At 64.0% G+C, this 25,643-nt stretch overlaps 3 protein-coding genes across 9 annotated transcripts; all 3 read left to right on the forward strand.

Moving 5' to 3' along the window:
• Positions 1-3,173: 3,173 nt before the first annotated feature.
• On the forward strand, positions 3,174-5,961 carry RAMP2 (receptor activity modifying protein 2). 2 transcript variants are annotated; one of them, XM_053964942.1, is made up of 5 exons: positions 3,174-3,469; positions 3,617-3,767; positions 4,821-4,919; positions 5,312-5,414; positions 5,538-5,961. In XM_053964942.1, the coding sequence occupies exons 2-5, from the start codon at positions 3,707-3,709 to the stop codon at positions 5,791-5,793; spliced, it is 519 nt and encodes a 172-aa protein (XP_053820917.1). In that variant the 5' UTR covers positions 3,174-3,469; positions 3,617-3,706; the 3' UTR covers positions 5,794-5,961. The 2 variants fall into 2 exon arrangements, with proteins under 2 accessions (XP_053820917.1, XP_053820918.1); XM_053964943.1 differs by lacking the exon at positions 3,174-3,469 and having other exon boundaries at positions 3,523-3,767.
• A 284-nt stretch (positions 5,962-6,245) lies between these two features.
• Positions 6,246-8,949, forward strand: VPS25 (vacuolar protein sorting 25 homolog). The gene is made up of 6 exons (XM_053965301.1): positions 6,246-6,351; positions 6,477-6,622; positions 6,717-6,770; positions 7,164-7,252; positions 7,723-7,798; positions 8,305-8,949. Exons 1-6 carry the CDS (start codon positions 6,305-6,307, stop codon positions 8,415-8,417), a joined length of 525 nt encoding a protein of 174 aa, XP_053821276.1. The 5' UTR covers positions 6,246-6,304; the 3' UTR covers positions 8,418-8,949.
• Positions 8,950-13,642: 4,693 nt separating this feature from the next.
• On the forward strand, positions 13,643-25,589 carry WNK4 (WNK lysine deficient protein kinase 4). 6 transcript variants are annotated; one of them, XM_053965340.1, is made up of 20 exons: positions 13,644-14,160; positions 19,170-19,342; positions 19,495-19,715; positions 19,795-19,952; positions 20,491-20,579; positions 20,654-20,873; positions 20,950-21,280; positions 21,445-21,575; positions 21,643-21,710; positions 21,801-21,942; positions 22,035-22,151; positions 22,223-22,378; positions 22,665-22,722; positions 22,862-22,996; positions 23,130-23,710; positions 23,934-24,030; positions 24,135-24,564; positions 24,678-24,880; positions 24,992-25,089; positions 25,174-25,589. In XM_053965340.1, exons 1-20 carry the CDS (start codon positions 13,708-13,710, stop codon positions 25,189-25,191), a joined length of 3,879 nt encoding a protein of 1,292 aa, XP_053821315.1. In that variant the 5' UTR covers positions 13,644-13,707; the 3' UTR covers positions 25,192-25,589. The 6 variants fall into 6 exon arrangements, with proteins under 6 accessions (XP_053821314.1, XP_053821312.1, XP_053821313.1 ...); XM_053965339.1 differs by having other exon boundaries at positions 13,643-14,160; positions 22,035-22,378; positions 22,665-22,996; positions 25,171-25,589; XM_053965337.1 differs by having other exon boundaries at positions 13,643-14,160; positions 22,035-22,378; positions 22,665-22,996.
• The last annotated feature ends 54 nt before the right edge of the window (positions 25,590-25,643 follow it).

Here is a 25,643-nt window from a genome sequence, read left to right on the forward strand (position 1 = left end):
GCGCAGGGCCTGTCCTGGTGGAGCGGACCCGTTCCAGCCTGGAGGACACCCCTGTCGGCTGCGGGGAACGGGCTAATCGCGGCGGCTCGGTGCCGTGCCCGCCCATTCTCGGCGTGCCTGGGCCCACCCGGCCCCGGCCCCTATTGCGGGACCGGCCTGGTCCCGCGGGAAGCGCTTGGTGGGACAGCGCCGTTCCAGCCCGGTTCCATCGCACTCCGAGCCCCGGGACAGCCCTGCCCGGCGTGGTCGCGCTCCCCGACGAGCCGTCCCGGTGGTCCCGGGTCCCTCTGGCCCCACCGCCGGGCCTCCCTGTGGCGGCGCCGGGCAGGAAGCGGCTGCTGGCGGCAGCTTTCCTGCCCCGGGGGCCCCGGCCCTGGGGGGCGGACGGAGCTGGCTCCTGCCCCGGCGGGGCCCCGTCCATCCCCCGTCGCCTGCCGGCTTTCCCGGGGCACCTTTTCCCCGCGGCTCGGGCAGGGTGACTGCGGGGGACGAGCAGGGCCGCACCCCGCCCGCATCTGGGAGCTCCGCCGAGTCGGGTGCGGCGGGGGCCCGGCGTCCCCCGACCCTGCCGGGCATTGGCTCGGGAGCGGGCGGACAGCGCTGGGACGGGCTGGGGTCCGGGACAGGTGACCGGGGGAGCCCCAGCCCGGGCGCAGGGATCCCGCTGTCGGGAGGATGAGGATGCTCCCTGGGCTACGGCTGCTCTGCTGCCCGCTCCTGTCTGTGCTCCCGCGGGTGCGGCAGAGGCAGCTGGGGGTGCTGCACGGAGGCCTCAGGGGGTTGGGCACAGGGTCTGGCACACAGCGGATCCCCACAGGGCGCCTGGTGTATTTCTCTCCTCTGTCGCAGTGCAGCTGTGCTGGAGGACAGCTCGCCTGGCCCCTCCTGGCCTTCTTTCAGAGGATCTCTGAGCAGGGTTTGCCACGAACTTGTCTGCCCCCAGGGCTGGTGTTGGCTCAGAAACTTCTCTTCCAGGCTGCAAGGGCCAAGGCAGAGCCAGGAGCCCTCTGTTCCCTTAGCCCCTTCACCTCTACTGTGCTCAGCTAAGCCTGGGAGGAGGAGGAAGGGTTGGGTCTCTGATGTACTGGGACCAGCAGCTGGGCACTGGGGCTGTTCCTGGCTGTGCAGTTCTGGCATCCTGTGTCTCCTTGCTGCAGGCCATGGGAACACTGAGCATGGGGATCTCAAGGATGAGATCCCCGTGGTGCCATATCCAATGTGGCTCCAGCCCTCCAGCCCCCTCCAGCAGTGCTATAGTGGGGGGCTCTATCACTGGCAGGGCAATGTCCAGCACCCCTTGGACCTCACATGGTCCCACTGGTCCCACCACCACCAATGTCCTTCTGGGTGGTTTCTGGATGAGGATGGTGAGTAGAGCTGCCCTCTTGCCATCCTGGCTGTCTTCCCTATCCACTGCAGACCTTGGTGAGGCCTGTGCAAATCTGTGCTGGGCTTGCAAGTGCCTCAGAGGCTCCCTCCTGGCTTGGCTGATCCCACGGGACCCCTAGGGCTTTGGGTTGAACTGCACAACAAACAGAGTGCCTGCCTCATCCTGGGCAGAGTCCAGGGGTGACCCCAAACAGCCCTCCTGAAACAACAATTAGTGGGGGAGGGCTGGGAGTGGGGGAACATCCCAGGGTCTGTCTGGTGCTCTGCAGGACCTCTGGAGGTGCTGCTGGTGCCAGCCCACTGCCAGGACACCTACCAGGGCTGGATCTCCCTCTACTGCTGGGCCCCCTTCCATGCCACCCTCATGGCCATCCCCAAGGGAAGTCGCTGCCACTGGGACCAGATCAGCAGGTGGGTCAGCATCAGCCCCAGCTGTGCCACATGCACACTCGGAGCAGGGCCATCGCAGGGATGTGTCCCCAGCCCTGCAGGCTGGCCTCATGCTCTCCCCTCTGCAACACCTACAGCAAGTTCTCCAGTGGCGTCCAGCTGCTGGCCAGCTGCTCTCCTGCCCTGGCCTGTGGCCATCCTTGACACCTTCTGTCTATGCTGAATACTTCACCAGCTACACTGAGGCCAAGCTCCCCAAGCTGGGCAGTTGGCCCCCGGTGTGGCTGTGGCCAAGGGGCTTGGCTGCCTCGTGCCCCTTGCAGCTGCCCTCACACTCAGCAGAGCCTGGAAAGGGGTTCAAATCCCAGGGAGAAGCTGCCCATCTCCCCATCTCCTGCGTGCCCCCAGCTCTTTGTGGGGCCAGTGACAGCCTCCTTCCCTTGCAGTCCTGGCAGCTAATGAGTGGGAGGAGAGGACTGAGGGTGAGGGTGACAGGTCAGAGCAGGGATGGAGAGCTTGGGATTCCCTGGGGATGGAGTGGGTCCCGTGGCACAAGGGGAGGCTGGGCACTAGGCTCTGCATCTGCCTGAGGGAACACTGGGAGAAGAGTCTCAAGCAACTGACCCTGCATGGGCCGATCCCCTTCCTCGGCACCCCAGGTGGGGGCTGGCAGGGAGCGCCGGGGATGCCAGGCTGGGTGGGGAGCCCAGGCCCTTGGCAGGCAGCCACCGTGCTGTCCCTGCCCATCCCCTCCGGACGCCCCAGGAGGGGGGCGGCTGTCCCAGCCCTGGGGCCGTGCTGAGATCATTGGGTGTCTCCCTGGCAGAGGCTCCTGCCACCCGGCTGGAGGCTCCGCCGGCTCCACCAGAAAGAGGGACCAGTGGCTCCAGCCCTGCAGCCACTGGAGTGCTGGGGATGACTTCCAGATGTGGCCACTCGCCCGCAGAAGGTGGCTGCTGCAGCCTGGGAAGCATCAGACAGCTCTGCCAGGACTTTTGCTGGGGAGCTGAAGCCCAGTGCGATCCACAGCAGGGAGGGTCCCTCCGAGCTGCCCTGCACTGCACTCCAGTCCCTGCTCTGTGCGTCTGCAAGCGGCTCTTAAAGGGGAGGCTTTGGGCTGCGCTCTGCCCCGGCCAGGCGTGAAAGGTCCTGTGTAGGAATGCCGCAGACCCGCGGGCTGAAGTCACCCTCAGTGGGGGGGACATGGGCCCCTGGGCGGGAACTGCTCCAGGAAGGGGGGCTCTGGCAGGGTCAAGCAGGCGCCAGGCTGGACAGGAGGAAGGCACTGGGACCAAGGACTGGCAGGGTCGGCCAAGTGTCTGCCCTCTCCCCACCTCCTCGGCCTCGTGCCTGGGGGTAGGTTGTGTCATCACCCTTCCCTCCTTGGCCACGGGCAGGAGCTGGGGTGCCCCGGCAGTGCCGCCTGTGGGGCAGGTGCCCGGGTGAACCAGAAACTGCGGTTTTGGGGCCGTGGGTCCCCCTGCCGCCCCCATTCCCGGGCGGCAGCACCCGTCCGGGGACATTGTGCTTTCCCGTCCACTCCCCCCGCTGCTGGGCTGCCTGCCCTCCACGCAGGAGACGAGGGATTTCACAACCCAGCCCAGACAGGATTAAAGAGAAATACACAAGTAAACAAATCGCGGCCTCGTAACGCTGGACGTGCTGTGCAGGGAGTGGATCCTCCAGGCCGGTGGGTGAGGCGCGGGCGTCGTGGGTGCCGGGGGTGCGGGAGCGATGCCCGCGGGGGCCGGCACCGCGCGGGACAGCGCACGGTCCCGCCGGGAGAGCCGCTTCAGAGCAGCACTGAGCAATCTCATTTTTCACACGTCTCCTGTAGTCAAACTGCCCCTGTCAGAGGAAAGGAGTTGCTTCCTGTTATTTCCATTGAAATCCTTGTCCCGGTCGTTAGCCGGCAGGCTTTGGCAGGATGGCACCGCGCGCGCACATGAGCTCCGGCCGTCTCTCCCAAGGGCTCCTGCTGCTCTGCGGTAAGTGCGCGGGGCGCGGCCCCGGGGGCTCCGCACCCCGAACCACCCCGCACGTGGACGCCCTCCCACTCGTGGGGCCTGGGGCCAGGGTGTTGACTCAGCCCGCCCCATCGCCCCACCCCAAAATGGGACCAGCCTGTCAGCGCTGAGGTTAGCTGGGGCAGCCGTCGCTAGCATGGCCAGGGGGCAGTGGCAGGTGAAGTGGGGCAGCTCCCACCACGCTCAGGCACGATCTGGCAGGGAGCCCTGCGAAGACCCTGGGCTGGGACAGGAGCTGTAGCACCACACATGCCCGGGCAGGGGGGCTGGATGGGGCCGTCAGGGACAGAGATCGGGACAGGGTGGGCTGCCCTTACCACAGCCAGTGGACCAGCCTGGGAACACCCCGTGGCCAGTGCCCAGCTGTGCCAGAGCTCCCCACAAGCAGCCCAAGGAGGGCCCAGTCCGGCAGTTCAGCATGGAGCCAGCATCAGTGCCCCACACTACAGGTCTGCAGCTGAGGGCAGAAGATGGATCGGGCAGTTTCCTTGAGCCATGGGGCTCCCGTGGGCCAGGCGAGACATGCCCCACGCCCTTGGCAGGCTGTGCTGGGTGTGGAACTGATGGCAGGCGGAGGGGCTCTCCAGCGGTTCTGTGCTGTGGCCAGTGCTTCCTCTTCCTGCCCCAGCCCTGTCCGGCTGACACACAGCACCACGCTGGCTCTCCATGGGTGGGGGTCCCAGTTTGCCCCCATGCTGTGACAACGGCCCAGAGTTTGTAGCCCCTAAACAGCCCCTCCAAACCTTTGGATAGCTGCCTGCAGGCTGGCTAGCCACTCCCCACAGCCCCTGCCCATACGGGGGGCTGGACACCCTAGCCCCAGCATGTGCCAAGCTCTGGTTCCCTGTGTCCCACCTGCCGGCTCCAGTGCCCCCTGAGGGACCCCCCAAAGCAGTTATTTCCTGTAGACCCAGCCTCTGCCAGGGCAGCTCCTGCGCATGGAGCCCTGTCAGCACCCTTACCCCTCTTACCAGACCCTATGTCCCCTCTCACTCTGTGTCCCTCCCTCTGCAGTGCTCCTGGGGACTGGCCTTTGTCACACAGACGCCGTGAACATGAGCTTCAGCCAGGACACTGTGACAAGCCCACCCAACTGGACAGCCCAGCCCATGGGTGAGTGTTGGGGTTCAGCGAGGGCTGGGCAGCACTGTAGGACAAACAGTGCCCTGGCCAGGGCTGGCCCTGTGCCACAGAATGACCCCTTCTTTCCCCTAGCCAGCCCAAAAATAGCTGGCCCGTGCCACAAAGCTCTCCCTGTCAGTGCCCACAGTGGGGGCAGACAGCAGCAGCCTACCCTCCCTCTGTGCCCCTGGCATTGCCCTAGGCTGCTGCAGGCTCCAGGCAGCATCCCAGGGCTGCTGTAGGGTCCATCCCTCACTGTGCTGATGTCTCCCCCACTGGCCTGGGCAGTGCTCCAGATGCCAGGTGTCACCTGGCAGCAGGGGCAGGCAGGGATGCACTGTGGGCAGAGGCACACTGCCCGTGCTCAGCACCTTTCCTCACAGAGAGGAATTACACCGCCATCACACAGCAGTGCTGGGATTACTTCGTCTTCCTGATGGGGAATGTGATGACATCGGAGTTGTGCGAGTGGAAAGCCATCAGCAGGTATGGGGCAGCAGGACCTTCCCCTGTAGCAGCAGGGGCTGGGCAGTCCACAAGGGCAGTGCCGGTCCGGGCTCTGTGCCCCTGGTGTCCCATCCCCTTGCCGGTGTCCCGGCTCTCTTCCAGGCCCTACAGCGAGCTGCAGCGCTGCCTGGAGGAGTCGGCCGAGAGCCTCAACTACAGCTACCCCAACGCCCTGGCGGAGCAGTACATCTTCCAGAGCCATCACCGCTACTTCCACAACTGCACCCTGGAGCAGCCAGTGTACTTCGACCCGCCCGAAGATGTGCTCCTGGCCATGATCATCGCACCCATCTGCCTCATCCCCTTCCTTGTCACCCTGGTCATCTGGCGCAGCAAGGACGGCAAGGCGCAGGCCTAGAGCTGCCCTCCCGTCCCGCGTCGGGGCACGGACCCGCGGCTGCGGGGCCGCCCGACCGCCCGAACCGCCCGGTGGGCTCTCGGGGCTACCAAGCCGCGCTGCTGAGGCGGCCGGTTCCTCCTGCGCCATCACCCCCCCGCGGCCCGGGATTAAACGCTTCTCCCCCCACGCCTGGCGCTGGTTCTTCGGCCGCTCGAGCCCTCCACGGCCCCGACCCGGGCCAGCTCCCACCGCCAGCGCCCTCCTGGCGCGGGCCTGCCGGCAGCTTCTTGCCGTAGGGAACGCTCCGGCGGGACACCGGGACCAACACCGGCACCAGAACCGGGGGCTGCCGACCGGGAGGGGCGGGGCTACACGAGGGGCGTGGTCGCATAATGAAAGGCGTGGTCACACATGGAGGGCGTGGTCTCACGGGGAGGGCGTGGTCCCGAAGGGGGCGTGGCCGCTGCCGGGCCGGAAGCGGGGCGGGGCGGGGCGGAAAGCGGCGGCGGTTCCGGTGGCGGCGGCGGCGATGAGCTTCGCGTGGCCCTGGCAGTACAGCTTTCCTCCCTTCTTCACGTGAGCACAGCCGGGGCCGGGGCCGGGGCTGGGGCTGGGGGAGGCGGGGCGGGAAGCGCGGGGACCGGGGGCGCGGGCCGGGGGTGCCGGTGCCGGTCCGCCCCCGTGCTGACCCGGCCCCGCAGGCTGCAGCCCAACGGCGAGACGCGGCAGAAGCAGCTGTCGGCCTGGTGCGCGCTGGCGCTCGCGTACAGCCAGCAGCACCGGCTGCCCGCCATGACGGTACGGGAGGCTCAGGACATCCCGCTCTTCGCCAACCACCGCCTCCAGCGTATCCTTTGGGCCCGGTGCCCGCGGCCCCGCCGCCCGTGCCCCCCTCGCCCCTACCCCCCGCCTCCGTCAACGCCTCCTTAACCCGCGCCCAGGGAAGCTGCCGCTGGAATCCATCCAGGTGGTGCTGGAGGAGCTCCGCAAGAACGGTGGGTGCCTCGTCCGTTCGTCCGTCCGTGCTCCCGGCCGCGGCCTGTGCCCGGCCCGCAGGGCAGGGAGGGCAGCAGCCACCGGGCAGCTCCGGCCCGGGCCCGCGGCTTGTCCGTCCCGCGGCTGTGCGCTGTGCCCCGCCCGGGCCGGCCTCTCCGCCCGGGCCTGCTCGCGGCTCCGCGGGACCCGGGCAGGTTTAGCTGTGCACGGAAGAGAGGGCTCCACAGGGAAATCGCTTTCTGTAGACACGGCAATATTTAGTATGTAGGGCAGGGGCTGCTCCGTGAGGCTGCCTTCAGCTGCAGTGTCTGGCACGTGTCCCAAAATCTGCATGTTTGATCCTTATTTCTGACTCGTGCTCTGCTTCAATCCCTGTTCCCTATTGCTTCTAGGGAACCTGGAATGGTTAGATAAGAACAAAACCAGCTTTCTGATCATGTGGAAGAGACCGGAAGAGTGGGGAAAGCTCATCTATCAATGGGTGAGAGCACAGGGGCTGCACAACCAGACCGGGCTGTGTCCATGAGGATGGGGGGTCCTGGCTGCCATTCTGCCATTTGAGAAAGACCACTGCTTGCTTCCTCACTGCTTTTACCTTTCTCTTCTCTCTGTGGCAGAGAGCTTACTAACAGCTTGCACTTGCTGTGAGCTGCAGTGTGAGGGTGGTGTTGTCCACCCTCGGTGCTGGGCTGACCTGTGGTGAGGACAGAGCAGTGTCACTGCCCGGCCTCTGTATGGCCCAGCTCCTCACTGTGGAACACACGGGCACGAGGAGCAGACCTGTCCTCATTCCCCCAGGCTGCACCTCCTGACCCCTCTGCCTGCGTGTGTCCAGGGTGCTTATCAAGTGCTGTGCACACTCCGTGTTACACACTCCAGGGTGTGTGAGAGATTGGACGAGGATGTTCAGGCACACAGGTGAAATTTGCTGTATTGCCTTCGTGTTTGCAGGTGTCCAAGAATGGCCTGACCAACTCTGTGTTCACGCTGTACGAACTGGTCAGCGGAGATGATACAGAGAATGAAGGTAAAGCTGGGGCTCGTGTTCTGGAGCAGGTTTTCAGGGCACACTGGATTGGAGCATGTAAACAGTTGATTGTCAGATTACACTTCTGTAGATTAAATATTTTAAAATCTCAGGTGCAAACTCACCCTTTCCCACCAATGGCACATGTTGATCCAAAGGCTTTTATCATTTTGCAGGAACGTCCCCCTCTGTAATTGCATTTTCCCTTCCCCAGTGCCTAGCATTTTATCTGGTGTGGTGAGGGTTGTTTTGTTTTCAAGCCAAGCTCCAGCTCTGCATGGCAGGCTGCTGTGACTCATCCCTGCTGTCTGATGACCTCTAGGCTCTGTTCCCTAAGCAGAGATGATGATCCTGTCAGTGCAGCCATGACTCTGGATTTGCTGAAGTGTTATGGTGCTCTTCAGAGCCCTCAGCATTGCTGCCCCCAGTCCCTGGACCTCACAAGCCTGTTTGCTTCCTGATGTTATTTTTTCTTCCTGTTGATGGGGATCTTTGTCCTTCCCTAGAGTTTCACGGCCTGGATGAGGCTACGCTGCTCCGTGCCCTGCAAGCCTTGCAGCAGGAGCACAAGGCTGAGATTATCACGCTGGATGACGGCCGAGGCGTCAAGTTCTTCTGACAGGAGCCTCCTCCCCTTCCCTGCTGCAGTCTCGGGTCTCCCTGCCAAGCATTCCTCTCTGGGCCTGGCTTCAAACTGTGACTGCAAGTAGCTGCATCTCGGGATTTCTCGGGGCAAGACGAGTCTCAGAACCCTTCCAAAGACTTAGGAATATCCTGAGATCTTCTCTCTGTCTGTTCTCCCTGTTGATGTGTTCGAGAGGCTGAAGCTGCTCGAGGCAGTTCTGAGAGGGACCACCCAGAAGTGAAACTGGGCTGCTGCTGGCCCCTGTTCCTGTGATGGCCTCGAAGCAGTCCCAGCTGGCTGGTCAAGCTTGACCTCGAAGGGCCCCCCTGTGTCCCTGCCAGGCACGTGCCTGGGTCCTGCAGTCCTGCTGCAGTGCCAGGGGATGAGGCAGGAGCGGGGGACTGGCCATTATTGCTACGCTGTGGAAGCCCTCAGTGGCAGAAGGAAATGCACTTGCTGCCAAGCAGGCTGGGGGAAGCCAGGGAACTAATTTCAGGTGATTAAAATGAGATGTATTTATAGAGCAGCCTGGCTGTTTTCATCTATCTTTATTTTTCCATCAGAGACAAAACAGAGCAGCGTACCAGATTTTTGCCCTTCAGTCATATTTCCTCGCTGCCCCAGGGAAATGCAGTGGTTCCAGGGTGGGAAACAGCACAAGAAGAAAGGAGAAGGGGACCCTTGCTGCCTATCTCAGGACAACATTTACTTTAAATTTGCATGTGCAGCCTGCTGGAAGCCCCTGGGTTTGTGCAGAGGTGATGGGGTAAGCTCCGTACCACTGTGGCTGGGAGAGGGATGACTCAGCTTTAGGCTCTCAGTGCTGATAACAAAGTCCCCAACTTGTCAGAAGCTGTGGCCAAGTGCAGCTGCTGACCCTGTCAGCCCTGGGGAAGCAGATGGCTGTGCTGGGGCAGGATCACCTTTCCCTGGTCGTTGTCTGTATGTCACTGGCAGAGGTTGGGGGCAGGCTGGAGTGACCTCAGGTCAGACCAGTGTGGTCAGTCTGGGGGTCCAGCAGAGCAGATGGCACTTGCACCCCACAGGCTGCCCCTGTCTGCCCCTGTCTGGCATCCCCTGCCCTTGGGGACAACCTGGCACTGGCTCACCTGCTCCTGACAGCTGATGTCAGCGCTGAGGAATTCTCAGTGTAGGCGAGATGCTGGAGTCTGGGGGCTGTGCAATGTGAAAATTTGTTCTGTAGCAGGAGCCCATTGACCTGGACTAGGTGGGATGTGCTGCCCTGGTCTGGGCACATTGCTCTGGAAGTGTGGCTGGAGCCCAGGCTTCCTCTCCGTGCCAGGCTCAGCAGTGCTGTGGGGGAATTCCTGAGTGCCAGCACTTCTGTGCTGAACAAAGGCACCAGCAATGCTCCTGAGTCACTGACACAATGGGCTGGTGTGGTCTCCTTTCTAGGAGCTCTGTCATGGTCCTGCCACTGACGGTGCTGAGCAAACCCAGCAGCAGAGGCTGTGCCGTGGCATGTGCCACAACCCCTGCAGTGCATCTGTCCCCACAACTGGCACAGCTTCTGCTTGATCAGGGATCATCCCTCTATGTCTGCAGCCACCAAAGTCTCTGTGTAGGATTCATGTGCTCCCAGTGTCTGCCCTGGGTTTGTTTCCATGTCCAAGATCTGCCTCTGCTTTCCTCCCCATGCCACCTGCATTGCCCCTTCCCTCCATGGTTGCTCTGGCTGCCCTGCTGCTCTTGTAGCCCTGCAGAGAGCCAGGGTTCTGTGCCTGAAGGTGTCTGCATTTGATCCCAAACAATGAGCCTTTAGCAGCTGGGCTGGAGTGTCTGTTCTTGCTGCCTGTGTGCACGATGCCGACCTCCCAGCACTGTGTTCCAGGCTGGGAGTGCTGTATGTAACCTGGCTGTCCTTGAGGGAGTCTGTGTTCTTAATTAAATTTGCTCCCTTCTTAGGAAATGGCTGATGTGACATTAGATAAGCCTAAAACCAGCTTTTCATTCCAAGGCACTCCTGGCAGCAATTCCCTTCTCCTTTTCAGCTTCCTATTTAGTTGCCTACTCAGTGAGGGGGGAAGAGGAGGAGGAAGAGTACGTCCCCTCTGCAGAGTGGACATTGTGTAAAATTCCTTTTCCACACCCTCTGTGCTGGTTACCAGAGGCCACATCCAGCCGTGCCTGTGAGGACCCTGTGGAACCAGCTTTCCTGGGCTGGGCAGTGCTGCTGAGGCGCCTCTGCTGAGGCCGAGGTGCCTCTGCTGAGGCCGAGGTGCCTCTGCTGAGGCCGAGGTGCCACTGCTGAGGCCGTGGGATGGGTCCTGGGAGCGGCAGAGCTGCTGCCAGCTGGTGCTGCCACCCTGGAGGGCGCAGATGTCCCTCTGTGGAGGTGCTGTCCAGCCCAGCCACGCGGCCCTAGGGAGGGGCTCACTGGAGGAGGTGGCTCAGGGTGGTTTTGGGGGGGTGGGGGTGGCTGGTACAACCCCCTCCTCCAGCCTGTGGCCCCTCAGAGGCCCTTGCCACGTCTGGCCATGGTGATTAGGGCTCGCTGGCCAGGGCGAGGCAGAGCTCCGAGGGGCTGGTGCCAAGATAAGGCACTATCAGGCTGGGCACACTCGGATCCCACTGGTCAAGGAGGAAAGATTCCGAGAAAGATTTACTTTGATGCAGCTGCTCAGGAGCAGGAACTGTTTCAGTTTGATAACTTTATATGCTGGGATAAATGTGCAGGCGGGTCCCATCTGTGCCTCTGGGCTGAGGAAGTCCTCTGCAGTGATCTGCCCAGGGTTACAGCCACAGCTGAGGTTTGGGTGCCATCTCTGCCTCCCTGAACTCACGTGAGTTAGGGTGAGAGACACAGAAGGTCCCATGGGTATGGGGGTGAAGCTAACAGTGAAAGAAGCCCTAGGTGTCCCTGGAGCCCTCCCGGGACAGGCACCCTGTGCTGTGCAGCCCCAGCTGTGCATCCCCTTTGTCCAGACCCATCCTGGCCCCTCTGTGATCCTGCCCCAAGCTCTGGGATCAGAAAGGACAATTCCTGGCAGGGCTTAGCGGAGCCTGGAGCTGAGCAGGGCTTTGGTTCATGATCTAATTCTGAGGAAAGTGATTACACAGTCCCTTGTACTCTTTCTGGCAGCCAAATGTAGGCGAGAAATGGGTTATGTTCTTTGATTGTGGCGGTTCCTCAAAGTGAAGCCTGGCACTGGCACCTGCAGCCCAGAAATGTCACCCTGATAAGGCTGGGGAGCTGCAGTGGGCGCCTGATTGTGGAACACGAGCCTTCTGGTTTCAGGCCAAGCTGGCTGCAAATTGGTGTTCCTGGCCAGGTCAGGAGAGGATCTGTTCCCCTGCCCGAGCTGCCACCTCCCTACCAAGTTCTGGTGTGGAGTGGCATTTGGAGGGGTCATTTAGGGAGTTTCTCAGACCACTCACAAGGGAGGTGTGGGAGGGCAGCACTTGGAGCAAACTTCACCCCTAATTTCCTCTCCTGTCTGCAGGGGCCTCACTGGACCGGGACACTCCCCTGCTCCTCTGGGATCTTCCAAGGCATCTTGTTTCACGATGGAAACCCTTGATAAGGAGACATGAGCTGAGATCCCTGCCTGGCTCTGTGTGTCCTGTTGGAGAGCTGGGGCTCCCTGCCAGCCTGGGCTGTGTGCCTGGGCAGTGCATGGGCCCTGGCAGGGACCCCTGTGTGGGGGCAGCCACAGAGTCAACCTAGAGGGCCTCGGGCAGCATGCCCCCCTTTCTGTCCATGCTCAGAAGGTTCTGGGTGAGGCTCACCTGAACAAAGAGCGTTGTTTAACAGAGCTGAGTCAAGCCATGTTGCATCTTATAACCCAGGAGTCACCCATGGCAGGGCCAGTGCAAGCACTGCACGTGTGGCCTGTCAGTCTTGGCCTTTTGGCTCCAGTAGCCACGGGCACCCGGTGCCCCAGCAGCAGGCACAGCCCTGCAGGGGCCGGTGCTGGACATGGTGTTCTGCCAGCGCTACTTGTTCACCTGGGACCAAGCCCTTCACATGCTCCAGGGAGTGCAGGGCTGAGTGGGGATGTGGTTGCTGCTCCCTGCTCACAGGCCAGTTCTGCTCGAGCAGCTCTTGACAGGGAGGCATCGGTCAAACTCCTTGTTGGGAAGGAGGTACCCGGCTCCTGGGTGGGTCGGGTGGGGGTAGCAGAGCAGAGATCAGCAGCGAGACACAGGTCGGCCAGGAGCATTTCATTAAATACTTGTCCCTCCCTCTTGCCAGCGGGGATTTGTGGGGAGCAGCCGTGCGGGACGTGGCCGCAGCCGAGCTGCAGGTCAGCAGCCCCAGTCACCCGGCATCACCCTGCGGGTGCCAGGTTGGCGTTTAGGAGACCATGACTGCGTTCCCTTGTCGATCCACTCCTTAATGTTTCCGGTATCGTTGAGTAGAAACAATCTGGCCTCAGGGAAAAGAAATCAGCGGTGGCCTCAATTGCTTTGTGTTTTGTGTAAACAGCCTCACCGGCAGAACAACCTTCTCCTTCAGCCTGGAGAGACAACACGCTCTTGTCCGGCTGTTGGCTCCCGCGGGGCTGACACACACCTTCGACTCTTCCTATTTGCGTGACCCTAATTTCAGGATTTCGCACCGTAGTGAACCCGAGCGGGATTGTTTGGGGCAGCGTGAGGGGGAACTCGCGTCCCGGCAGCGGGACTCAGCTGCTCCAGGACACGCTGCTCCGGGACCAGAGTCAGAAACTCCGAGGAAATGTTTAATAAACCGGGGACGTTCCTGCGCCGCGGCTCCGGCTGCGTTAGTCACAGCAGCCCCGGAGCCCCACGGGGGCGGCGGCAGGGAAGGGGCTGTCCTGCGGGGAGGGGACTGCAGGGAGCCCCTGGGGCAGCCGCGGCAGCGCGGATCAGGGCGGGCGCCAGGCGGCGACCCCCGGCTGGAGGGGACATCCCGGGTGGTCGGGAGCGGTGCCGGGGCGCGGGGCGCTCGTCCCTGCTCGCAGCCCGGGTTTCAGCTGCAGCGCTGGGCGCCGTCCCGGGGCCGCTGCCCGGTGCGGTGTCGGTGCGGTGCCCCTGCCCGTCCCGGGGCCGCTGCCCGGTGCGGTGTCGGCGCGGTGCCCCTGCCCGGCGCGGGGCCGCTGGCGCAGCGCGGGCGGGGGGCGGCGGTCGCACGGGGGCGGACCCGGGCGGGGCGGGGGCGGTACCGCCGGGCGGGGCGACGGCGGTGCCGGAGCCGGTGGCCGGACCGGGTCTCGGCGGTCGCTTCTGGTTGCGGGGGTGGCGGAGGCCACGGGTGCGAAGCTGAGCGGGAGCGGCCGCTCCCACCGGGCTTGAGCCGATGCTGGCGGCCGAGCCCGCCGCTGCCGGAGCCATGTCCCATCCCGAGGCGGAGCGGGCGGACAGCGGCTCCGCGCCGCAGCCGGAGCCGGAGCCGGGTCCAGGGCTCACCGGACGGGCCCCGCACCGTAACCGCAGCCGGCGGTCCTCGGGGCGCGATTCACGACGTGCTTCCTCTCGCTTCAACCGGCGGAGCTCGGCCGAGCTGGAGCTGCTGGGGTACCCGGCGCCGGACGGAGTGCGCGGGGGGTCTCCGCCGCCGCCGCCGGCCGCTGTCGGGCTCCGGGAACCCGAGGAGACGGAGAGCGAGGAGGTGGAGACGCGGGCGGTCGCCACCTCCCCCGACGGCCGGTTCCTCAAGTTCGACATCGAGATCGGCCGCGGCTCCTTCAAGACCGTCTACAAGGGGCTGGACACGGAGACCACCGTGGAGGTGGCGTGGTGCGAGCTGCAGGTACGGCCCCTGCCAGCGCCTCCGTCCCTGTCTGCCCGCACCCACAGACCCCCGCCCCGGGGCAAGGGGCTCGAGAGAGGCACTTGGACCCTCTTCTGTCCACTTTCCCTGCCGTGTGCAGCCCTCCCCGGCCCTGACCCTGCTGCCCACTCCTGCCCGCCTGTCTGCTGTGTGGGACCCGCGGGGCACCTCCCCGGGCTGGAGCCTGTACCGGCGAGGGCAGGCACACTCGAGCCTCCGCTTCTGCCAAGTGGCTGTGGTGCCCCGCTGCAGTCGGGCCACAGCAGCAGGGCAGGGCAGGGTGCACTGTGCCCATCACTGCCAGTGCCTCGGTGCCTCGTGGGTCTGCTGGTCCGGACCCAGACTCCTGCTTAGTGCCGCCGCTCCTGGCCCTCCTGCTCATCACGTGCTCTTTTCCATTTGCTTTCTTGCTGCCTGCGCTATGGAGCATGCCAGGGTGCCCACGTTCTTGATGCCAGTCCCTGCTCTGGCACTTAACAGGTGGATCTGGGGCTGAGCATCCCGCTGTCTTTCCGATGCTCAGCAGCTCGCAGCTTTGCCTCCAGGAGGACAGCGACCGCAGCAGTGCCCTCTCTGCATGCCTGCCTGTGCTTGCGCTGGAGCTGCCTCCAAGGTTTGCTCCGATAGCCCTTGGTGTGCCCTGGGGCACGTGCCTGCAGCAAGCTGGGGCTGGCTGTCAGCTGGGAGCAGGGTATGACACGACCTTGGTGCTCTCTGCCTGCTTGACCTTGGCTGAAGTTGTGTACGTGGTCACCTGTGAGTGGTTTCTGTGATGCTGCCAGGGGATGGCAGGACAGCTGGCAGCACCTGTGGTTCCAGGTCTCTGAGGAGCATCCCCTTCTCCTCTCTGCTGCCACACTCCTTCATCTCCTTGGCTGTCCTGCAGCCTGACAGCAGGATGCTGACAGCAGTGGTGATAGTGTTGCCTCCACAATGCCTTTGCCCACTCAAGTGCTTTTGATGGGCCTAATCTTGTCCATGGAGATGCACAGGGAGATCTGTGCTGTGGGGCTGCCTTTTCTCCTTGGAGCACCTGGGGAGGGGTTTTGGTGAAGTCCAAAGTCTCCCTCAGGCTCCTGAACTGGGATGGCTGCTGTGGTGGGAAGGTCCAAGTCCTTGTTGACACAGAAAAACGTGTCTTGCGAGTTTGTTGTCTTGTTCCTAAAAGCTCAGTGCAGTTGCAGGTGGCTGCCTGGGCTGGGTCCTTGGGGTGGCTTGCAGCCCAGCAGAGTAAGAAGAGATCCTGAGAGACTGCTGGGTGGTTTTTAGAGGGCTGACTATGGCCTCTTAGTGAGGAAGGTGAAGATTTGCCCCTCACCCCCATGGGTTCCACAATTGCTTCAGTTGTTGACAGTTCAGTTCAGAGCCAGCTCAGTTCTCCTGCCCTCACAAAACCCCACAGCTCCGTCCAAACGCCCCTGAGCTCTATTGAGTCCTGTGTCCCCTCAGGTGGCAACCACTGACTGGAGCAGGCTCTCCTTGGCGAGCCCAGGACCTTCCTTCTCTGGATGAGTCAGCTGTCCCCAGCGCTTCCCACTCAGCTGGCTTCGCGTCCCTCCCTGTGGGTCTCAGCCCCACGTCACAGCTGTGGCCCAGCTCCCCTGCCCTGGGGCCTGGCACGCACAGCAGGGCTGGCAGCAGGTCTTGTTCCTGCTCCTCCCTGCAGGCACTGCTGGTGTCTCGGAGGGGCTGCCAAGGGGATGAGCCTGCACCACTCAGGTGGAGGGGAAAAGGGAGCTGGGAAGCAAAATGCTTCCGTGTTCCAGTCCAGCAGGCACATGCTGGCCCCGTTGCTGGTCCTGCGAGCCAGCCAGGCAGGAGTGGCAGAACCACTCACTTGTCCCCTGGGGTGGCTGTGGAGAGGCTGGGGTCCCTCCAGGGACCCTCCTGTGAGCATCCCATGGTGCTGGGAAGACCTGACCCCTCTGGTCCTGCAGCCTCCCACGGGAGTGCAGCCAGGTCCCTGCTCCCATCCCGTGCCTGCCCCTGCCCTCTCCCCTCCCCACCCCGTGTTTGGCTCCATTCCACTGACTGCTCTTTATCCACTGTCTCTTGTACCCAAACCCATGTCCCACAAGGGGCTAAGAGCACAGACGCAGACATTTAGAAGTTTGTTTTTTTTCAGCAATCATGCAAAGAATTGCACACTGTGACACAAATACAGGATTTGGAACCACAAATAAAAATGGTTGTGGTTCTGCCATTTTAAAAATAGCTTTGTCGTGTGCACTTCACAGTTCTCCTTCTATTGCCTTTCAATTCCAAATGAGTACTTAACCTCAGGCCTGACCTGTTCTGCACCAGAGAACCTGGTTCAGTGCTGTGATGGATCCCAGTCCCAAACCCCAGCTCTCCCTACTGTCCTTGCCCTGACCTTCCCTCCTCAGAGCCTCATGAGGCAGAGGTTGGTTTTGCCTGTCTTCTGCCTCCCTGTGAGACCCCTCAGGGGACCTGCCCATCCCTGTCCCCTCTCCTGAAGGCAGCGTCTGTCTGCCCCTCCCTCCCATGTCCACAGCCCCACTGTTTGTGCTTTCCAGCTTTAGCCTGGCACTATTTCTGTCATAGGTGCTGCGGGCGGTGGGGAAAGAGGAAGCAGGGAGGAAACCAGAGGCCCAGAGTGGGGTCGGGCTGTAAATACCTGACTGTGCGATTTTCCTGTGGAACCCCTTGGGGTTCCCCGAGTGGGCACGAGCATTCTGGGCAGCAGGCACTGCTGTGCCTCCCCTGGCTGGGCAGGTAACCTCAGCCAGCAGCCCCGGGGCTGCAGGGCACCTTGTGTGCGTGCTCACATGGCTGCGAGCGCACAGGAGCTCCTGCTCGGCGGGGCAGACCCACGGGCAGATCAGCGAGGCGCTGGCACCCACTGCTGACAGAGCTGGCACCTCTGTGGGGGCTCGGGAGTCCCTGTGCCTGTGGACATGGCTGGAGGGAGAGTGCTGGGCACTTTCCAGCACTGGCTCTGTGCCCCACCATGGCGTTGCTCTGAATGCCCCTCCAGAGTGCCAGCGCCAGTGCAGAGGCAGGGACGGGAGGGCCCCGAGAGCGCTGCAGCGAGCACTGGGCACCGGCGCTGCCAGGCTGGGGCAGCCTCCTGCCGCAGAGACAACAGCCGTCCTCGGCCACCCGGCCCCACCCTCCCTTCTCCTGCAGCTGGCCTCAGCTCCTGGTGCTGGCTGTGCTGGGCTCCTCTGCAGCCAGCTCCTGGCTCACAGGATGGGCTGGACCATTGCCACCCAGCTCCTCATGGTCCCCCTGCCACCATCCCCAGCGTCCTCCTCCACCCTGTGCGCGTGCTGTTAGGAGAGGACACGGTGTGCCCGTGCTGTGTGCCATGTCTGTGCTGGCTGCCCTGTCTGCCCTGCCCCTCCTGCTGTTCCTCCAGCCAGGCTATGCCCAGGCTGGGCTTTGATGCCCACACTCAACGGGGAGAGTACCAGCACAGGACTGGGAGCTGCTGCCACTTTGGTCATGTGGAAGGAACGATGCCAAGCGAGCCCAGCAGCCCTGGCACACGCTTGGGGGACAGCCTTGGCTCCCCCAGACCTTACTCCAGGCACTCTGGGAGAGGTGGCCTTGTGCTGGGGCTCTGCCTGGAATTGGGCATGGCACAGTGAGGGCTGTGCTGGCACAACTGCTCCAGTTGGGGTCCACTCTCGCTGAGCTGGGAGAGCCGTGGCCACCCGTGACTCCCCACCTGCCCCAGTTCACAGCCCGTGTCAGCTTCCTCATGCCCTTGCAGGTTTGTGGGGTGCAGTGACACTCTCAGTGGGTAGGAGGGGGCCAGAGGGATGGTGGTGGCCGTGGCACTGGGCAGGGAAGCCGGTGTGTGCTGCTGGCCCTGCAGGGGTTCGGGTGCTGTTTTCCTCCTTCCCTATGAAAGGTCCCATTCATGCCGCTGCAGCAGGCTCAGGTTCTCGTCTGGGCTCAGCCTGTCCCTGAGCATGTATTAAATGTGGGGGGATTATGGAGCAGCTCCAGCCAAGCCATGGGGCCGCCTGTGATGCAATGAAACTGTTACGAAAGCCGACGGGATTGATGGATGGTGGCCACGGGCCAGGAGGCCGAGACAGCTCTGGCAGCACTGGTGGTGGGAGTTCTGTGGCAGCTCCAGTTTCCTTGGCCTCTGAATGTGGGCTGGGCAGGGGTCCCAGCTTGGAGGCCCCAGGCTCTGCAGCACTGAGCTCTGCAGGACCCCAGGCTGTGGTGGAGTTGTCACTGCTCCTGCTCCTGCCCAGGGCTGAGCACTCGCAGCTGCCGCCCTCGGCATGGACCTGGCTCCTCTAGCTCTGGCCAGCCAGCTCCCCTCTTCCTGCACCCTGGGCTGTGTCCCTTCAGCATGAGGGGACCGTCCCCTCCGCTGGCCCCTGCCCCAGCTGCAGTCAGCACCCTCGGCTTGTGTTTCCACTTTAATTAACTCGAGCAGGAGGAACATGGAAAAACCTGGGCTGGAGCTTCCCCCGCCTGCTTTCCCCAACAAAGGCCTCATTGAGGCTGGCCCAGCACTCGGCTGCACAGAGCCCAGTGCTGAGGGTGCCCCAGTGGGGCAGAAGAGCCACGGCCATCGGGTCTACACAGGGCAGGATGGCAGCAGCTTCTGCGGAGCCCCCACACGTCCCCTCCAGCTGTCCCGAGGCAGCGTGGTGGGCTCCAGCTGGGAGCTGAGTGAGGGGAGTGGGGCCGGGTGGCCCCAGCACAGGGCAACGGGGAACTCCTCAGGTTCCTTGGTGCCTCGTCTGTCGTGCACCCACCCAGAGTGGTGGGCTGGTGGGGGGACCACAGTCCAGGGTGGCCCCAACCATGCGTGTGCCACTGCGCTGGGGGGCAGAGGTCTGATCTGAGCTCTGTGCCGGGGTCACAGAACTCTCCTCTGCCTTGTATGTAGGGAGTGGGAATGGGGATGGGGACATGAGGCTCTTCAGTGGCCAGGGCACCCCCTGTGCTCGGCAGGACCCCACGTGCCCTCCTCACACCCCCACTGGCTCCCACAGACGCGGAAGCTGTCGAAGACGGAGCGGCAGCGGTTCAGCGAGGAGGTGGAGATGCTGAAGGGGCTGCAGCACCCCAACATCGTCCGCTTCTACGACTCCTGGAAGTCAACTATCAAAGGGCAGATCTGCATCGTGCTGGTCACAGAACTCATGACGTCCGGCACCCTGAAAACGTGATTGGGGCGTGCAGGGGAGGGAACAGGGTCCCTGCTCTTCGTTGTGGGGTCATCTGGGTCTGGATGGCAACGGGAGGAGGGTGGGCTGGAGCCACGGCTGGGCCACGAGTCCAAGCCCCACAGGTCTGAGCCCTGTTGGTCCCTGGCAGGTATTTGAAGCGCTTTAAAGAGATGAAGCTGAAGGTGCTGCAGCGCTGGAGCCGGCAGATCCTCAAGGGTCTGCATTTCCTGCACACTCGCTCGCCCCCCATCATCCACCGTGACCTCAAGTGTGACAACATCTTCATCACGGGCCCCACGGGCTCCGTCAAGATTGGGGACCTGGGCCTGGCCACACTCAAGCGAGCCTCCTTCGCCAAGAGTGTGATAGGTGGGGCTGGGCTCGTGGGAGCTGTGGGGCTGCAGGGGGTGGGCACGCCGGGGGTGCTGAGCTCCATCGCTGCCTCCAGGCACCCCCGAGTTCATGGCGCCGGAGATGTACGAGGAGAAGTACGACGAGGCAGTGGATGTCTACGCCTTCGGGATGTGCATGCTGGAGATGGCCACCTCGGAGTACCCCTACTCTGAGTGCCAGAACGCCGCCCAGATCTACCGCAAGGTCACCTCGGTGAGGCCCGGCCCCAGCTGCGGCTGATGCTGCCGGCTGATCCCACAGGAGGCAGGGCAGGGGCTGGGGGCATGGTCAGCTGGAGCTGTCAGGCCTTGCTGCTGACAAAATGTGTCACTGTGCGGGCTGTGTGAGCGGCTCAAGACAGTCTGGGCAGTGAGGGGTTGCTCTGCCAGGCCGTGGAGCTGTGGGTGGTGGTGGTGGTGGTGGGGCCATGGCGTGGCCAGATCCCACATCCCTGGCTCTGCACCAGCCACTGCCAGCATGTTAATGGGCTGGAACGGGAGCAGTCTGCTCGGTCACCCTGGCCTGGGGCACTACAGCTGCCCTGACCAGTCACAGCTGGTTCCTGCCAGCTCCTGCCTGTTGGGGTGGAAACTCAGAGCCCTGGGGCATCCTGGCCCGTGCAGGCACACGTGGCCAGGCCACAGGAGCCACTGCAGAGCTCGTGGGGCCCTGGGCTGGTTGTTCCCTGGGCCCAGGGAGCCCTGCACTGCGGTGGGTTGGCACAGGAGGTGCTCACTCTCATTACCCCCAGGGCCTGAAGCCCAGCAGCTTCTACAAGGTGAAGGTGCCCGAGCTGAAGGAGATCATCGAAGGCTGCATCCGCATGGACAAGAACGAGAGGTGAGGGCAGAGCGGGGCCTGGGTGGCAGGGTGTCCCCCGGCCCCGAGCCCGCGCTGAGCTGTGCCCTCTGCAGGTACACCATCCAGGACCTGCTGGAGCATTCCTTCTTCCAGGAGGACACAGGGGTGCATGTGGAGCTGGCTGAGGAGGACGATGGAGTCAAGTCTGGGCTCAAGCTCTGGCTGCGCATGGACGACACAAAGAAGCTGCACGGCAAATACAAGGACAACAACGCCATCGAGTTCCTCTTTGAGCTCTACAAGGATGTGGCAGAGGAGGTGGCCCAGGAGATGGTGGGTACAGAGATGGGAGAGCCCTGGGTGCTGTGGGGTCCCTACACCCCGAAGTGACAACCTCCCTCCTGTGCAGGTGGTCCTGGGCTTTGTCTGTGAGGCCGACTACAAGCTGGTGGCCAAGGCTGTGCGGGACCGCGTGGTCGCCATCAAGCGCAAGCGGGAGAAGCTAAAGCGTGTCCAGGGTGCGCCATCACCCGCAGAGCCAGAGCAGCCGCCAGGCGTCCTGCGGCTCCTGGAGGAGCTCAAGTCCCCACTGCCACCTGGTGCCCCCACGCCTGCCCTGGCCACCCCTGGCTCTGGGGACTCGGCTTTCAGCAGCACCTTCCCCCTGGAGCCTGAGGAGCCCGAAGCTGACCAGCACCAGCACTTCACCTACCGGCACACCAGCTACTCCTCAGCCACCTGTGCGTAGGCACCAAGGGGGCAACAGCCGGGTGGGCAGCAGGGGACCTGGGGTGGGAGGTGGGTGGAGGAGTCCGTCAGCTTCTGCCAGTCCCACAGCCCTTTCCCAGCTGCCCAGCCAAGGAAGGGACTGGCTTTGGTTCATGCCACACTCCTTCCTCCACAGCCGACTGTGAGACCGACGGGTACCTGAGCTCCTCTGGCTTCCTGGACTCCCCGGACCTGGCCCATCGCAGCTTTGTGGCAGTGGACCCCACCAGCCCCCCGCCCACCCGGCCCGTGCGCTGCTTCCCCACGGTGAGCACGGCCCCACGGGGGGGTTAGGGCAGCCGTGGCACCGGCTCACCCCGTCCTCTCCCTGCAGAGCATCGCCGTGCAGCTGCCCACGGAGCATTTGCCCCCTGCCAGTGGCTTCTCCTCCTCGGTGGACAGGTGAGGCTGGGGGTTCGGGCAGGGGCTGGACGGGGACTGTGGTGCTTGGGAATGGCCATGCCGATGCTCTGGAGCTGGGGCTTCCTGCAGCTACACCTCGGATGTGGCATCGGGCATGAGCGATGGCTGTGAGGGGCTCTCGGCCAGCGAGCAGAGCACCAAGCTGCCGCCCAAGAGAGCCTCGGGGAAGCTGCTGCGGCGCCGAGCCCGGTCCAGGCTGCGCATCACCAACGTGAGTGGCACAGGGGCCAGGCAGGGGCCAGGAAGGGGCCAGGAAGGGGCCAGGCGGGTTCTCCTGGGCTGAGCCAGCCCTGCCGCCCACAGATCTCCGACAAGAACGACCGAGTGGTGGAGTGCCAGCTGCAGACCTACAACAACAAGATGGTGACCTTCAAGTTCGACCTGGATGGGGACAACCCGGAGGAGATTGCAGCCGCCATGGTGAGAGCAGGGGGGGTGAAGGTGGGGCCTGCCTGGCAGGGCTGGGTGCTGACCGGCCCCTCCACCCTCAGGTCCACAATGAGTTCATCCTCAAGTCGGAGCAGGAAAGTTTCATCAACCGTATCCGGGACATCATCCACCGCGTGGAGACCCTGCTCCGCAAGGACGGCCGCAGCGGCACCGAGCTGCCCAAGGGCCCCGAGGCTGACAGTGCTCTGGGCAGCCCTGTGAGTGCCAGCCTGGCCCTGCCAGCGCTGGGGGAGCTGCTGCTGCTGCTGAGCATGGCTTGGGATGCTGCCTGGCCCCAGGGAGTCCAGGGTGGGGGCTGGGGTGCAGGGTCCTCCTGTGGTCACTTGCCTGCTCCTGTACCAAGTCAAGGTGCTCCCCAGCCCAGAAGAGACTCCAGCTCCTGTCCCCACAGGTGGTGGGGCCAGGGTGGGGCCCAGTGGGGGCTTGGCAGAGCCTGGCTGGGGCCTCTGCCCCAGTGCTGGGCTCAGCTCGCCCTTCTCACAGGTGGACCTGCAGCTGCAGGGGCTCTCGCGCTCCATCTCCTCCTCATCCTCACTCAGTGGTACGTCTGTGCCCCTGTGCAGGCCCTTCCTGTCTCCCCAAACCCCATACAGGGCAGGTGATGGCCTCAGCCAAGCCCAGAGGGTCTCAAAGGACATGTCCTGCCCTGGCTGAGGCTGGCTGTCACCCCTATGCCCCAGACCTGAGCTGCACCAGTCCCAGCCTCTCTGTCCAGTCCCCCGTCCTGCCGCTGCTGAGCCGCTCCCCATCAGAGACCAACCTGGCCAGTCCTGTGGAGCCTCTGGCAGCCCGGGTGCCACTGGGGACCCCCACAGGTACCAGTGCTGGCAGGGTGGGCGTGTTCATTGCCCTGGGGCTGCCAGCTGCCCGCTGCCTTCAGGCTCCGGGTGCCTGGGCAGGGGCAGGAGGTGGCCGTGGGGGCTGCTCCTGATGCTTCTCTCCCTGCAGGCTCAGGACAGACCTGGCCCCTCGTCTCAATGACTCCCTCCTGGCTCACGTCGTCACCAGCGCTGACACCAACACTGACTCCCCAGGGGACCCCAGGGGGTCCTGTTCCCCCAGCCCTGCCCCAAGCCCTCCTGTCCCCCCAGCCTCTCCCCACATCCCCCATTCCCTGTGAGCCCAGCAGTCCCCTGAGCCCCCCTGTGACCAGCACACCCTTGTCCCCCACTGCCCCCCTCTTGTCCCTGGCCAATGTCTTCTCCCTGGCAGTGATGACCGTGGCCCACACTGTCTCCTCCATTGCCAGCTCAGGTGGGCACTTCTACCCACCACTGCTGCCACGGCCACAGAGTCTTGCCCTGGGTGTCCCACGCTTTGTCTACCCTGACCCCACCAGCACAGACAAGCCAGTCCCACCTGGCAGTGGGATCCTGGAGTCAGTGGGAGCTGATGTCCCCACTGCCGGGGTGCCCATATCCCCCCTTCCCTTGGTACCAGCCCCAGTGTGCCCCACAGGCAGCGGGGCCGTGGGGAGCCCTCTGCAGCTGCTGAGCACATCCACATCTGGGGGTCCAGAGGGCAGCACGGTGAGTGTGGGTGTGCAAGGGCTGCTCCAGGTGGAGCTCAATGTCAGCAGGGCTGGGTGGTTGCTGCAGATGCTGCACTGGGATGGGATGGAGCCTCATGGCTTGTGGAGGGCTGGGATGCGGGGAGGGCTGAGCGGGTGGCAGATCCCAGGGCACAGAGGGGATGACAGGAGATGTGGCAGGACCTGGTGGGGGGCTGCTGATGGTGCTCAGGTGCCCACAGGTGCTGCCCAGTGCCCCCAAGCCCAGCCACTCTCTGATCATCTCGGAGGCACCAGCCCCCAGCGTGCCCAAGGCCCAGCTCTCACCCATCAATGAAGGTAAGGTGGGGCAGGGCTGAGGCTGCGCCTGTGCCTGTGCCAGGGCACCCAATGCCCCGGCCAGCCCATGTGCCCTGAACCCCAGCAGCTGCCCCTGTCCCCAGCAGAAGCCAAGCCCCAGGTCCTGGGCCGGTTCCAGGTGGTCCCAGCCAAGGACCTGGCTGTGAGCTCCCCGGGGCCGGGCAGCAGTGACGGAGAGCAGCACGGCACAGAGCCAGCAGCGAGTGGCTCCCCGCCTCCCGCGGCCCCCGACACGAGCCACAGCTCGAGCAGTGACTCGGACGTGGCACCGGAGGCAGCGGAGCGAGGCCCCAAGGCTGAGGAGGTGCCAGCCGAGGGGGGCGCGGTGCCTGCTGCGCCAGCGGGGAGCGACCCAGGGGAGGGCCCTGGGGAAGAGAGCACAGAAAATGTGCCTCAGGCCATGCTGAGCCAGGTGTGGCTGAGCTACTCGCGCAGCTTGTCCTATGTGAGCAGCGATGACACTGAGAGCGAGGACGAGGAGATCTGGGAGGAGCTGCAGAACCTGCGGCAGAAGTGAGCCGGGGGTGGGCTGCAGCTGGGAGATGACCGGTGTTCCCACCCAGCCCGGGTGGGAGTTCGCTGTCCCTTCCCCGAGGCCCCGCTGCCAGCCCCTGTCCTCTCCCCAGGCACCTGGCGGAGGTGCAGCTGCTGCAGAGCGCCCAGAAGAAGGAGATCGAGGAGCTGTACCTGCGGATGGGGAAGCAGCCACCGCTGGGCATCGTCTCGCCTGCTGCCATGCTGTCCGGCCGCCAGCGCCGCCTGTCCAAGGGCAGCTTTAACCCCTCCCGCCGCAACAGCCTGCAGCGCCTGGAGCTGGCGCCGCCCGCAGGTGCCAGCCCCGCTCCCCACTCCGCACCGGGCTGGGTGCGGGCTGCAGGGCAGGGAGCCCGGGCTGAGCTGCCCGGCCCCGTGCCCTGCCTCAGGGCCGCTGTCCCCGCAGGCATCATGCGCCGTAACTCGCTGAGCGGCAGCAGCACGGGCTCGCAGGAGCAGCGCCTCAACAAGGGCGTGACCTTCGCCGACGACCTCGGGCGCGTGGTAAGGGGGGGCAGGGGCGCAGCCCGCGGCCACCCCACGGCGTTCCCGCGGCACTCGGTTCACGGCTGCTTCTCTCCCCAGTAGCTGGCTGGCCAAGAATGACTCCACGAACTACCTCATCCAAGTGCCTGCTGCCCCGGGGCGGGCAGAGCCGGCCGGGCAGAGCCCGGGCTGCCCTTGGCCGTGGCCTGCAGCAGGGAAGCCGCGGGCCCGGTGCAGGCCTGTCCTACAGGCGTGTGCCCGCTGTCCCCAGCCCTTCTGCTGGAGGACACGAGCGAGGTGTCTCCGTCCCTCGTGCTGGAAGGAGCTGAGCCCGCCCGGAGGAGCCCCGGCTTGTCGCAGCCCTGCCGCACCTCAGCCCCGCCCAGCCTGCGGAGCGCCTTCAGCTCCCTGCGGCGCCGCCTGCTCCTGCAGCAGGACCCCGGAGCGCTTTGTTAGGAACTGGCGTGGGAAAAATGTTTTCATAAACATGGATTGAATACAAACCGGGTCTGTGCGTGTCTGTTGGGCAGGACGCGTGGCTGCTCGCCTCACTGTGCGAGGATAGAGCAGAC

This window comes from Vidua chalybeata, chromosome 26, assembly GCF_026979565.1.
Source record: "Vidua chalybeata isolate OUT-0048 chromosome 26, bVidCha1 merged haplotype, whole genome shotgun sequence".
Taxonomy (NCBI): Eukaryota; Metazoa; Chordata; class Aves; order Passeriformes; family Viduidae; genus Vidua; species Vidua chalybeata.

What these genes read in the sequence shown, in the direction of transcription:
- RAMP2 (XM_053964942.1), top strand. Translation starts at nt 3,707, where the DNA reads ATGGCACCGCGCGCGCACATGAGCTCCGGCCGTCTCTCCCAAGGGCTC. An exon ending in AGGGCTCCTGCTGCTCTGCG is followed by an intron (nt 3,768 to 4,820) that starts GTAAGTGCGCGG and finishes CTCCCTCTGCAG; the next exon opens with TGCTCCTGGGGACTGGCCTT. An exon ending in GAGTGGAAAGCCATCAGCAG is followed by an intron (nt 5,415 to 5,537) that starts GTATGGGGCAGC and finishes GCTCTCTTCCAG; the next exon opens with GCCCTACAGCGAGCTGCAGC.
- VPS25 (XM_053965301.1), top strand. Translation starts at nt 6,305, where the DNA reads ATGAGCTTCGCGTGGCCCTGGCAGTACAGCTTTCCTCCCTTCTTCAC. An exon ending in GGAGGAGCTCCGCAAGAACG is followed by an intron (nt 6,771 to 7,163) that starts GTGGGTGCCTCG and finishes TATTGCTTCTAG; the next exon opens with GGAACCTGGAATGGTTAGAT. An exon ending in AGATGATACAGAGAATGAAG is followed by an intron (nt 7,799 to 8,304) that starts GTAAAGCTGGGG and finishes GTCCTTCCCTAG; the next exon opens with AGTTTCACGGCCTGGATGAG.
- WNK4 (XM_053965337.1), top strand. Translation starts at nt 13,708, where the DNA reads ATGCTGGCGGCCGAGCCCGCCGCTGCCGGAGCCATGTCCCATCCCGAG. An exon ending in TCTACCGCAAGGTCACCTCG is followed by an intron (nt 19,953 to 20,490) that starts GTGAGGCCCGGC and finishes CATTACCCCCAG; the next exon opens with GGCCTGAAGCCCAGCAGCTT. An exon ending in AGGAGGTGGCCCAGGAGATG is followed by an intron (nt 20,874 to 20,949) that starts GTGGGTACAGAG and finishes CCTCCTGTGCAG; the next exon opens with GTGGTCCTGGGCTTTGTCTG.